At 34.1% G+C, this 13,628-nt stretch overlaps 1 protein-coding gene across 2 annotated transcripts in view; it reads right to left on the bottom strand.

The window, feature by feature from the left end:
- Nucleotides 1-13,628, bottom strand: part of mettl25 (methyltransferase like 25) — a 42,683-nt gene that overhangs the window by 15,798 nt on the left and 13,257 nt on the right. For both annotated transcript variants that reach the window (XM_088923356.1, XM_088923357.1), the window contains exons 6-8: nucleotides 3,872-3,966; nucleotides 3,314-3,343; nucleotides 142-215 (exon numbers count right to left, since the gene is read on the bottom strand). In XM_088923356.1, the coding sequence (XP_088779482.1) occupies nucleotides 142-215; nucleotides 3,314-3,343; nucleotides 3,872-3,966 (199 nt within the window). The remainder of the gene's footprint in view (nucleotides 1-141; nucleotides 216-3,313; nucleotides 3,344-3,871; nucleotides 3,967-13,628) is intronic.

Consider the following 13,628-nt stretch of genomic DNA (forward strand, 5'->3'; position numbering starts at 1 on the left):
GAAGGACAGCTTACGTCTACACAGACTGAAAAACCCAGCACTTCTGACATAATTAGGTTTGAGCCCATGCACCATATATAGGTTCTGTTTCTGATTTCTGCCTGTTCATTGCCCTTAAAGTATTATGTAAGCCTGCCTTACCTTTTTATTGCACCATAATGGTCCCGCAAAATGACATGAAGGACCGCTCTATAGAACAGAGATTCAATGGAAAGCTGAAAAAGAAAATACAGATGAGGTATAAGAAACTAAATCGCACAAAACGCTTCTCTGCCTCTCCGTGATAAGTTTAGCAAGGGAGCTTATACTACTGTGAGGATAATCTCAACATTGACAGGTTGTTCTGACTATGACAAATGTCCAGGGAATATAAGTACCCAAGTTATACATCTTTATGTATGTCTGTTACCAACGACCCACTTCCTAACTCCTAATTCTAAAATTCACTTAACAAATTATGCATAGGATGTCCCCTACAGCTTTTAAAAGTGCACCAGTATAGATGACAACAAAAAAAGCACAGATAATATCAGAATGGTTTCAATACCTGTAGTTACTAAATATTTTTGTTAAGTCAAAGGAAATGTTATGTTCCATCAGCCAATGAGAATTTCATGTTTTAAACATTTGTAAGTATCATTGCATTATGGTCACTATACTAAAACACCCCCAATAAATTAAAAGATTGAGAAGAACACATTCTGAATGTTTCTCTCCAATCTTCAATGACATTGATGGAAGCAGAGCAAAACTTAATTCATCATTTTGTTTCACAATGGATAGATTCATAACTAGACATACTGTAATATAGGTAGTAAATAATAATTTTTGGTACCTTACTATAATGTGGCACGTTTTTGTCAGAAGGTCAAGTACCTAAAACAACACCTCTCCTTTGTAAAATATATGTGACAATAATTCCGTGGGACTGTTTGTTGGATTCTACTTTGTGAATTCTTCAGTCTAAACTTTTTAAAATTAGTTTAGACAGAGATACAAATTGTATTACATGCTGACAAAAACTGCAAAAGTGGCAAGAAATATGTTTTGGAATATTAGAAGAAAGCAAGTAAGGACCTGGTTCCCAATGGAAACAACTACATTTTATCTCAAATGATCATTTAAATGGTTTACTAAGGCTAAAATGTTTATGGAAAACACAGAAAATTTGAAGAAAAAACAAACTGTAATAGGCAGCTTTAAAGACATAGAAGTAGGTATTTAATTTGAGGCTAGCATGTATCATTGTGGTCCGTAATTAAAAATGTCACTAAGATTGTACAGTAAGTGAGCTCTACAATCAATGACTGAGGGTCGTATAAGGTAAACATATTACTGTTGTAATTGTGAACTGTACTCATCATTACAGAGTTGTGGGGAAGCCGTAGCCTAGCCCTGCAAGCAATGGGTGCAAAGGAGTGTACACTCTGGACAGGATGCAAATCTATAGCAGGGTACACAAACACTCACACCAGGGCCAATTTTCTGCAGAAGCCAAATAACCTAACAGAATGTCTTTGAACTGTGGAATTAAACCAGATCACCCAGAGGAAACCCATGCGAACATGGGGAGATCACACAAACTCCATACAGATATCACCCCAGGTCCAGAATTGAAACCTGGGCCCCTGTGCTGCAAGGCAGCAATGCTAACTTCTGTACCACAATGCTGCCCTTACTATATTCTTATACATTTTATTATGCGGCCATTTATTTTACGAGAGCTGTTTTAAGTACTTTTTGTATGCTGTAGTGTAAACTGCCAAAAACAGTATAATAAAATTGGAATCTTGTCAATATCTTATATTTATTCCAGACCCTACCCATCCCAATTGAAAGTCAACAAAACAAAGGCCTGCCCAGACCAGACCCTGACTAATCTGGAAACCATAATATTTTTTATTAGTTTTTCTGCAGAAAAGCAAACAATTTTCTTTTACATTTCTGTATGGTTTCACTTGAGCATATGATCATGGCAATATATAGATTTTGTATTTTTTTTCAAAATATTCATGGTTTCTACAGTAGATCATTTAAATATTTCAATATTCAGGAAAGGTACACAATAAGCCCAATTTTCCACTGTAAGCAAACTGGCCATTTAATTAATAGTGAGTGGACGGTTTGTCCAAAGTTCAGTATCTACTCCACTGTCAGAATCTACTCTTCCAGCAGACCCATCTCTCATTTCAAACGTTTTTTTTAATATTGGTTCAAGCTTACCGATTACATTTTTCATTTCTTGATGTAACACCAGTTCTATGTAGAGATAACTACATTACAATTAAGTAATCTTGCTTTTACGTCTTTTCTCATTCTTTCTTATAAATCACTGAAATTCTTACTCCTTTTATAAATAAATATAAAAATGTAATACACATTTCAATTCATTTTCTTACAGTTTATTTGAATAATTCACAGATACTGTATAATGACTGAGCTTTACTGAAACCAAGAGCAAGACACTCTTATTTATAAAAAAGCATCAAACGTAAAATAATAAAGATAATTGTAATAAAGTAATGTGTTGAAACTGATTTGTTTTTAGCTCATTATACTGACCTCTGTGGATGTATTGCATCTAGAATACCAACCTTCTTACAGAGGAAAGTAATCAAAGAGATATCTGGAATGTTTTAGTTGAAGCTCTGCATCAGGTGAGATCAAACAGATGCAAACTGGACTGTATGCTGCAGCCTTCACTTCAACAGTGATAAGAGTTATTAAAGTGTCAGACAGACAACTGTTCATGTCTCTGCTGGGTTTCAGCTTGCTGTGTTCCAAAATTTTAAATTGTAAGGGAACAGGATTTCTTACCATTTCCAATAACTTTGAACTCATTAAATGATTCCTATGCTCTGATAAAACTTTCTCTGTTGTTAAATTCAAAAGGAACATGATAAGTAGTAAACAGTATTTTTGATTAACTTTCAAAAACTATTTTTGAATAACCACACATATTTTCAAATCCTTCTCACAATAGCCTTTTATTTATATTGAAATTCAGGAATGAACTATGGATGTTCCTCAGAAAAGCAAATAACCAAACTTATTCAATTTTAAGCTTAAACATCTACCCTACTGTGTCTTGTTTTTGAATGCCTGGCGGTTGTTTTCTCTAATAACAGTGCTTTCACTGTGGCCTGTTGTATACCACATTATCAGCAATGTGAACCAGTGGAAGCCACAAAGACAAGGCAACAATTTCAAATAATTTCTGTACAGGTTCATTGAAAGTTCTTCTTTTTATTGTGTAAAGGCAGACAAATCCTTTATTTAAATAAAATGTTTAACAGTAAGCATTGAGACTTACCCCTTGGCCAACAGCAACTCTTTCTAGTGCCTTAAAAGAGAATGAAATGGCAAGTTCAGCATTTGATTGTTGATAGATATACACACTGCAGTTAAATGCAGTTAGGCATAAATAACTATGTTAAAGATCTAACTAAAAAAACAAGTAAAATATGTAAATGTGTAAGAGAATGGTAGGTCAGACAGACACCCTGTTGCCCTCTTTTACCTGACCAATTGTCTTCCATTAAAAAAAACAGGAAGATAGCAGGAATATAAATACACATATTTTATATCTCCAAATTCTTATGCCTTTTTGTTCCATACTCAAATGTTGTGCCTGGCTTGAAGCAGTTCTTTTTTCTGACTATAAAGAATGTAAATGACTGTAAATGACGTTAATATTTCTCAGATATTCAAGGAGACAAAATACTTCAAAGTAGAGACAAAGGATCTAAAACTATAAAAAGTTATGTTTAAAATCTTCACAAATCTTCAGAAACAGACATCGATAGGTTTAAAGTTCTAAATTTCAGTCTTTACAACTACTGTATTAGAAAATATATTGAACCAAGCTTACTAGACATGCAGACATTCTTGCGTTCCTGCCGCAGTACCAGCCTTGCTGTCTCATGTACTGGCTCAAAGGGAATCCCCACACAGTGTCTGGATTTTCTGGCGATATAAGAAAAAAGTTCAAGCAGAAGACAATTTTACTCGTCCAGACTGTCCAGCCTAGGTGAGATTTATAATATTGACTTTCCATGACAAATGTGTACTGCATCACAGATCTCAGAAAGCATAACAGTACAGATGATCAAATGTTTCAACAACTGAAATAATCAGAACACATTACAGTACAGTTCTATGTTTCCAGACAGTCACATCTTTGTGAATTTTATGTGGTGATCCTAATATTTATCAAATTGTCTTAAAACAGTTTAGCCCAGGAAGGCTAATTCGCTGAACTTCCAAGATAATGAATATTCACAAGAAAATTGAGTTACATGTTGAATAAAACATCAAAGGACATTTAATCAGGCTGCCTTGGGTTTTCTAATAACATCATGATTCACAGTAGCACCTGATTTTCCTTTGTGGTTTCTTTTTCAGTCAAGACAAAACCCCTATTTGCAGAAATGCATAGATCTGATGATATATTGCTAGATACTGGGTAAAATCATTTAATCTTAATAGAGCTGTCACTACAGATGCATAACCATTTTTTGAAAAAATTACACATTAATTTGTAATTTAAATCCAAAGTTCCAATAAATTAGAGTTTATTGGCAGGCTTTTACATTACAATTACTTTGATCCAGTATCATAATAAATTCCACTTGTTTTTAATTATCTTAAAAGTGCTCAGTTGGATACAAAAACATGAATTCAAATCAAAGACTGGCAAGAACATTAATATGAAAGTAAAACATTAATGAATTTCAAATGAGGAACAAATTTAGTTGAAGGACGACAATGCACAAATATAACTGTCATCACTATATGCTGCAATAGCAGCTAGGTTTCCTATAATATCCTGAAAATGTTTCCAAAGCCTGAATTAGTGTCAAATATGTTTAAGAATTTTGTTTAAAAAACAATTTATGTTTTTGTAAAAAGAGGCATTCAAATAATAAGTGATTGCATTCTGGGATTGGTCAATTTTAAAGAAAAACTCAAAATTCATCTAAAAAAAGAGCTTATAGAAATGCTTTAGAAACATCTAACATCTTCGAATTGAAGATAAAATCAAGATAATTCAGTTTTGGTTCTGACACAATTTCATATTTTGAAACCATGTTTCTTACAATAAAGTGCAGTACTCATGTGTGGTATGGGCCCACAATGATGCCTTCAGGTAAATAAGTGACACCTAGTGTGTCCCCCATTAAACCAATCACGAACAAGCAAATATTCACAGCATTAACTTACACAGGGATTTCACTCCATGTGGATCTTCCATTTTGTAAAGCAACAGATCAACAGCATTAAACACCAATAGTTATGTATATATCTGCCAAAAACCTCTGTACATTGACATTAGCTTTTGATGTAACAACAGATGGGGCACAGTTGACAGTGAAGTCAGCATAACACTCTCCTGTGAGATTATCAACAATGATATCTTGACACTTGAAATTATCATTAATTAACTGTCCCATGCGCTGAAATTATGTATAGTAGGTCCCTTTCAAACACCTTCATGAATCTTCTCGCATCCACATGGGGGAAATCAGGTATTCATCATTAAAACTCCATATCTGACCAATATCCAGGAGGTTGTTGTAGAAGCTGTAGTCACGTAGCTTGATTACACTAAGTCATACTGTTACCAAGATCAGTGACACTGGATACTAGAAGCTTGCCATCTTGGGTACCAAGCACAATTTCTTACACCTGTGAGCTGTCTCACTTTCTGCTATTTCATACTCTGGAGTTCAGGAGTAATGAAGATGCAAGAAGGGGAAGTGAGCTAACATTTTCAACAGGCCTATCGCAGCCTCTCATCACACTCAAATAGTTTCATTAGCTTGTTTATTGTGACATAATTTATCATTATGGTTGAAAATATAATTTGCATTTTTAAAATATTTCAGTGTATGTAAAGGCCAGACGAACACATATATAAAATGTGTTTTATTTTATTATAAAACATTTTTTTCATAATGTGCAGCATTGAAATATCAATATATTACATACATGTACAATTAAGTCAATTCACATAAATATTTTAGATTTTAAGAGAAAGTACCTGCAGTTAAATATTGATTCAGATAGGCAGCAACATTTCTAATAAACTATGAAATGAGCATACCAAGCCATTATAGTGAAGGAATTTTTACCTCATTATTAAATTCAAGATAATAATATAGTGTAATATGATAATAACAAGATAATAACAGAGCTACAATTTAATAACATAGTGTCTTTTGACCTATGTTTTAAACCTTCGATGGGCTTATCACAGTTGTTGCCACTATTTTGCTGTCAGCTGAGGCCCCGATTCAATAAAAGCTTCAATCTGGGATCCCTTAAAGGTCCCGAATTTGATTAGGTACCATGAAGTATGGCCATTGGAAGTCCGTGAATCTGATTAGGTGTCAGGTGTCAAATGGCCATCAGTATGGCCATTTGTAATAATAGAAAGAGCCAAAATACTTCAGCTAAGTATCAGCAAAAAAGTAGTCTGTTCAAATGAAATAAAGAAACTGCAGTCATCAGTTTATATTACCACTTAAAATGAGGTTGAAAAGTTTTGACAGATATTTAAACGTAATCGTTCAAATTAGAACAGATAGGTGCAGTATAATGTGTGTTTTCCACTCAATGCCCTTTGAAAGCTTTTCTGTTAATCATTTCAAAACTAATAAAAGCATCACAGATTTCTACAAAATTGATCAAAATTAATAAACAGTTCCAAGAGACCAATTGTTTTATGCATTAGAAATGTAACTGGAACAAGGTCAGATAAAAAGCAAACTAGCCATACAAATTCAATTTTGAACAGCAAAGTGATGCACATGTTTTTGTAAAAACACTATCATTTAATAACATTATGGCTATTGTAGAACAGACTTTGAAAGTGCTTTGGTCTCATAATCTGAAATATTTTTAAATGTTTCAGCATATGTAAAGGACAGCTCAAATACTTAAAACTACTGCAAATAGTTAAAATGTCTCTAGTTATCTAGTTATAAATTCATATAACGAGGTTTAAATTGAAAAAAATGTCAGGTGAAAATAGACACACTAGCATATAGTTATGTTATTAAAATGTGTAACACATTTGGATGTAAAATGTTTTGGTGAAAAGAAACCATTCAGAAATATCTATTCATCTTCATTTCCAAAAGACACTTAAGTAACAGAACATCATAATAATTTCAAACATAATAATTTCAAATCATCTGAAAAACTAAGAATGACAAATCCAGGACATGAAACTAAATATTGCATGGATAATTTATCACTTATGGCTTGTACTTCATTATTGTTTCAAAAGTTACAGTACATATATTTATTTTATAACAGGACAAGAAGGAAGCAAATCACAAAGAATTGGTAAGAAAGCAGACCCACGATTGATTTCAGTCTAAGGCTACTTCATACTACAACACAGTACATGTATGTAGTTTATATTTTCCACAAGAAAATATTGGAGTTATAGTAGAGAGTTATGAAAAAAAATATACTTAACATTTAAAAAATCCTTATCTATGGAGGGTTTCAATATAAGGCAATATGAATAATAAATATAAATAATAACACATAAAGGAGAACAATTATCCAAAAACAACGTTACATTGTCAGCTAAATGTTTTACAGAGCTACAAGATAATAACATAGTATCTTTTGACCTATGTTTTAAACCTTTGATGGGCTTATCACAGTCCTAGCCACTATTCTGCTGTTAGCTGAGGCCCAGATTCAATAAAAGCTTCAATCTGGGATCCCTTAAAAGTCCCGAATCTGATTTCTTTCTTCTCTAAATTTTACAAACGCCAAAATAAATTAAAGTTTGATTTAATATGCATACTACACTGAATGATCCATTGTATAACATACAGTAATTCTTCCACCAATTTGATCTCTAAGATGTTTCTGTACAGTCCTGGTCAAAACAGAAGCTCCCACTCACTGTGTGAAGCATGGTGAAAGTGCACTGGAGGAAAGTTCACACTGACATTCCCCAATCTACACCTGTTCTGCAGCTAAACCAATTGTTAGTTTTTAATCCAAAACAATGGTTGCATGTCTGGCACTAAATCAGCCTTTGGGGCCAGACAACTTCCACAAAAAATAATTTGATTTTTCCCTGTGATTTTTCTAATGGTAAGTTTATTCTACATAATCCATATTTTGAATACAACATTGAGGTCTGTAAAACCAATGCTAGCTAGCTGATAAAAAACATGTTTCTCAAACCAGACTAGGGATATGGTTCTCATCACATTCTCATCTCAATTTAGTTTAGATGCTCGCAGATAGTCTAAGTGACTAAAAACAATTCAACAAAATGTAATATCCCCTTCTGGAAAAAAATGTGAATTTACGGCTCTTGTGAAAGTGGTCTGGTAAGTAGTAAACACTGCTACTGCAATGCAGGAGCACTTTACAGTGTGAACAAAACCAATGGTTACATGCTTTAACTCATCAGAGTGCAGGGAGGGACTCTCCATTTCAAAGGTCCATGTAACTTGTCTGACAGAACAAATACATCACGCTATGTATCAAGATCAATACAATGGAAAGACCAAAGTATCAACAGACATCTGAGAAATATTACAAAATGGGAAAGCTGTTCTGCACATCAGTAAAATGTCTGTTTATCATGTGAGAACAAAGAAAGTCATAAATGTGAATAAGATCATACACACTAATAACTTATATAAGGAATTACATACGTTTATTGGTTAACAATATGTTGTTGAATATGTTTTCTATCTTGATAATTAACAATGAATGGCTACTCATTAGGTTTTAGCCACACCTTTATTAGATCATTGTAAATTATGCTTATTTCAAACTTACTGCCATAATAACCACCTTGAAATAATATTCAGCCAGAAGACTGTAATTTTTTCACTAAAAATGTCTTTTGCAATCAGTCTTCTCTATCTATAATGGCATGCAATGGATTTGGTAATTCTGAATTGTAAATGGAAACACAACTTTTTGAACAGAAACAAAAGAGGACCAACAAACATCTTAAGTACTGTAGATGTACAAGTGATGATCAAGGAAAGACGTGGTAGACATTTTTAGGTACCAAGTCAGAGAAGCAGAAAAAAGCAATTACATTCTGAGCCTCCAAAGGCCCTTTAATCAGTGTCTGATTCCCTGAGGTATAATCTACTGACCTCTCACAGGCACAAATCCAACCCATGCCAAAACTGTCCAGGAGATTCAAACTGACTAAACAAACCTGTGTTCCTCTGCAATTTTTCTGTCAATAAAGATTCCTCTTCTTACCCAGCACAGAATACAGAGAAAATATCTGAAGGACTTCTAAGGTGTTGTTCTTTCACGTTTTGTATCTAGGGTCATTACATGGAAATGCAAAACCTTCAACCACAATCTTGCAGGATGAGACCGCACTTTTCTCCTTCTAATTTAACATATATTTAATATACTGACCACGGACCTTTATAAAACATTCTGCATTAAAACTGTATTCCATCACACTACACAATAAAGAAATGTTGAATGCTTTCAAAACCATATTGATAAATGTAATATTCATTAACTCTACTTGACTGCAGATGATTTTACATACATCGAAAGAAAAACATTTTTTGTGGAGGTGCTATATGGCAAAATAATTGATTGATTTGTGCACAAAATATTAGGCTTGTGGTAGACTTCCAGTGTGCCCACTAGAAAGCAGAAATCAAGAAGCAGATGCGAGACTGTGGCAACCTGCTGTTTGCCGAAAACTGCGACACTCCATGACTGGAAAGGAGATCAGCTCCAGCTGTCTTGAGTGAGGTAATTGTTGAAGCACAGGCCAAGATGTGCATCTACAAACAGACTTAATCATCTGGCCAAGACTGGGTTTGGGAAAGCAGCCAAAAGTTGAATGAGGAGGCAAAGTAATGTGATATTGTGAACCTTCAACCTGATTCAAAAACTCTGGCTAGGACTGTTGGTTGACAATAGTAAAGCAGCTTAGTGGGAGAGAGGGAAAAGGGAGCTTTTCCAGAGGGGCACACTTTTATTAGTGGTCAGTGGGTAAGCCACCCAGATGAAATAAGCCTGGTGCCCTGGCCTAAACACAGCTCATCAGTGTCAGCACTTTCCAAGGTGGATTATATGAGCACTTTATGAGATGCTATAAATACATTCTGTGGTTGAAGGAATGGATCAGAAAGCAGGATCATACTATAAAGTGCACTACACGGCTTGTCTGATTTCATTAAAGAAAAGCACTCAGTTCTTCTTTTTTATCTACTTTACCTGATTTTTAATTGCCAAAATCTCAAGATCCCTGAAAAAAAAATGTCTGCTGCTGGACCTTAACTTTTAAATAAACCATGTTAGATTTGTCTGTCTGATAACTCCTCATGATTTCTTGTGTTTAGGCTATGCCTAGAAAATACCTGGCATGCATGTTAATGTAATGAAGTGTGAAATAAAAATGAAAAACCAACACTGTATCTGTCTGTTCCAGGACAGTAGATCCTGCATTCCTGAGAGTCAGAATTGATGATTTCATAACTGAGAAGTGAAGTACAATAGACCAGGCAGTTGCATAGATGCTCTCTATGCCACAGCATGTAATACAAATGACAGCAGAAACAGGGAAGGCTCATTTGTGTGGGAAGACACTTTCAGATTGGTTTTAAAAACATTAGTATGGATAAAATGAACATAATATGTACAGGTGAACAATGCCTCTAATTGAAATCAACCAGAAAGAATGAATCAAAGCAGTCGTAGTAGAATGTGCATTAACTTGACCCTTTTATGACAGAATAGGAATATCTTTCATGTACATGAAAGCATTTCAGGAAGCTTTTCTTTTTTCTCAATGCTTCCCTTAAGGGGTTTTGCTCATCCCCTCATTGTTTAATAAGACATATAATTCAGCATGGCCCAAAATAAAGCAAAGCAAAGTAACAGTCTATAAATTAATCATAAGATGCCTGTCATGTAATTGTACGTATACATTATTAATTAGATATTTTTCTTCTGTTAAGTTTATAATTAGTAGACTTTTTTGTAGTTTTACTTATTTTGTCAACGGCAGTTACTTTTATTATAATAATAAATGTTTCCACCCGTAAAAAAAACCACACACAGGCTTATCAACAAAAAAGGGCCTTGGATTTTGAAACAATTTCTTAATTCTCCATTTCATCTTGACAAAAGCTCAGGATTTAGAGTATTTTCAAATCAGGCCTGCGGTGGCCTACAAAAGCTACTAGAGGAAGCAGTAACTGTGCCTACTGGCAGCAAGTACAGTAGCCCAATTATCCTTTACATTTCATGAATATGTTTTTAACCAAACAGAAAGGATACTATAATACTAAAAAGGATATGAGGAAAGCCTTTTAATGAACTTGGCCTGTAGTGTTTTGATATTTAAGTCCCGATAGGGATTTGTGCCTTGGTATTTGTTAACACAGAATGAAAGCTGTGGCTGGAGCCTGTGCTTGTAACAAACTACAGTGTCTGAATAAATGTGAAACTCCTCATGGGGCAGTCCAGGCTTGGTAAATAAAAAAAAATGTTACTCCTTGTAGAGTATTCTTTTTTAAATCATATGATTAATGACTTAATCAAAAGAAATCTGTTTTCAGCCCAGGAAAGCAGTCATGCAGCGCATGATATGGCAAAATATCCATAAGTAAAGCTGTGCACTCTGATTCTCTTTTTTTAAGAAACAAAAAAGTTAGTAAAACTAGGATATACTGTAGATATACATCCGGAAAATACATATTTTAATACATATCTTGTGATGTCACAATCATCCATTTAGAACAACGGAAAGTCCTTTTAAAAAAATGATTAGAATGACTGCAGACACATGCTTCATTTAAAATGTCACATACTGAATGAACTTTGGACTCCAGGAATTCTTACTTAGTATGTGTATTTCAATTAATTTAGAATGGAGAAATGAAACCTTTCCTGGTTATTGCATGAGTCCACAGGGTATATTATGCGATGATCCAAGAGACTCAATAAACTATTTATATTGGCTTAACATCTTGGAATAGTCATTGAGCTACTCCTATACATAGGCAGAATGTCAGCCTAGCTTTTCACTTTAAGTGTTTCCAGTTAAAAATCCTGCATAAATCTATGGCTGTGATTGCGCGTTGTTTATTAAAGACTGAAGATGAATCACTTCATTAGCGACTTTAACAAAGTTGAGAAACTATACTGACCTATCGGAAACATATTTAAGGATAACAAAGAATAAAATTCAGATCACTTGCTACTCAACCTGAAGGAACAACGTTTATTGTTTTATGTCAATACAAAAAGGTAGAAACAGATTGCAGATATACGTTTATATTTATGTTTTTTAAGAAAGATATTCCCTTATTCCATTTTAAGATTATTGTATATATTAAAATTGCTTCAGTTAGGGTCAACTGTGCACTTGCTTCATGCTGGGAAAATGGCAAGAAGTCAATGCAGTCAACTTATTCATTATTCAGTTTTTGTCGGGTCATAGATATATGTTCTTCATAACATTTGACTTCTTTGTTGGTGTTTGAATTGAAGTTTCACAAAAATATTAATCATAAACTCTATTTATGATAGTACAAACCCGAAATTAAGGGTCAGGGGGTAATCTCAGTGAGTGCTCATGATGCATTTATTTTTCCTAGATAACTCCACATAACTCAATAATCTCAAACATCAGTATTTGTGAAATTCACCCGAATGCAAAGAAAAATACTGTTAAGCCAGTAATAGCTACAAAATTGTATATCTCCAGTGCTTCGGTAGAATTCGGGCCAGTCAGTCTTAATCTATATTACATAACACCACCACCTTCCACCTTTCATTTGGACTAGTGTTTTCTGATTTATAGAACTGCTTATCTTTCAAACTTGCTTACTTCTAATAAAGAAATGTAATATGGGTTACAATTGAGGGGAACTATTTGTCCCGTCTTGCTCGTTTGGTTACAAGCAGCTGAGAGGAAGAGAATCTAATAAACTAGGCTTGAACTGAATTGATTCCAGATCAGGAGCCTGCAGTACAGTAGGCTGATTCTGTTTGCAGTGGTGCAATTTAAGTAGCTCCTACAGCACGAATCTGGACTGAGGTTTTCCACTGTCAAGACTATCAACAGATCTCATTGATTTATTCCATCTTGGTAATGCAGCCTGAAAACCTGCAGCTAAACTATCTGGCACTCCCTCACATTCACTTTAACACTGACAGTATAACAGAGAACTCTGGTGGTGCAATTTTAACACATCCTATGGCTGAAGTCAAACTGTATTAATAGATCAGAATACTCGTCCTATGTAAATCTTTTATTTTACATTATTTTTGTTTTTGCTTTACATAATGGATTTTATTTGATACTCCTAACAGAGTGCATGCCACATTCAAAGCGTTTCAGCTCACCATAGATATTACTGTGCTGTGAGTGCGAGATAATGAAAAGGGGAAAAATTATAAACCACATTTGTAAATATTTAAGGTTTTTAGATTTAATGGTGAGTTAAATCACAAACCGTTTCTTTCCCATCACAATAATATATGTATGGTATCCTGAACTTTGCCCCTAGCTGTCATTCGTATACAAAGAGTTAGAAAATAAAACATTTTGTAATATGAAGGCTTCATGAAAGGTAAAATGTCATATC

This window comes from Atractosteus spatula, chromosome 8 (genome assembly GCF_055471065.1).
Source record: "Atractosteus spatula isolate fAtrSpa1 chromosome 8, fAtrSpa1.hap1, whole genome shotgun sequence".
Classification (NCBI taxonomy): Eukaryota; Metazoa; Chordata; class Actinopteri; order Semionotiformes; family Lepisosteidae; genus Atractosteus; species Atractosteus spatula.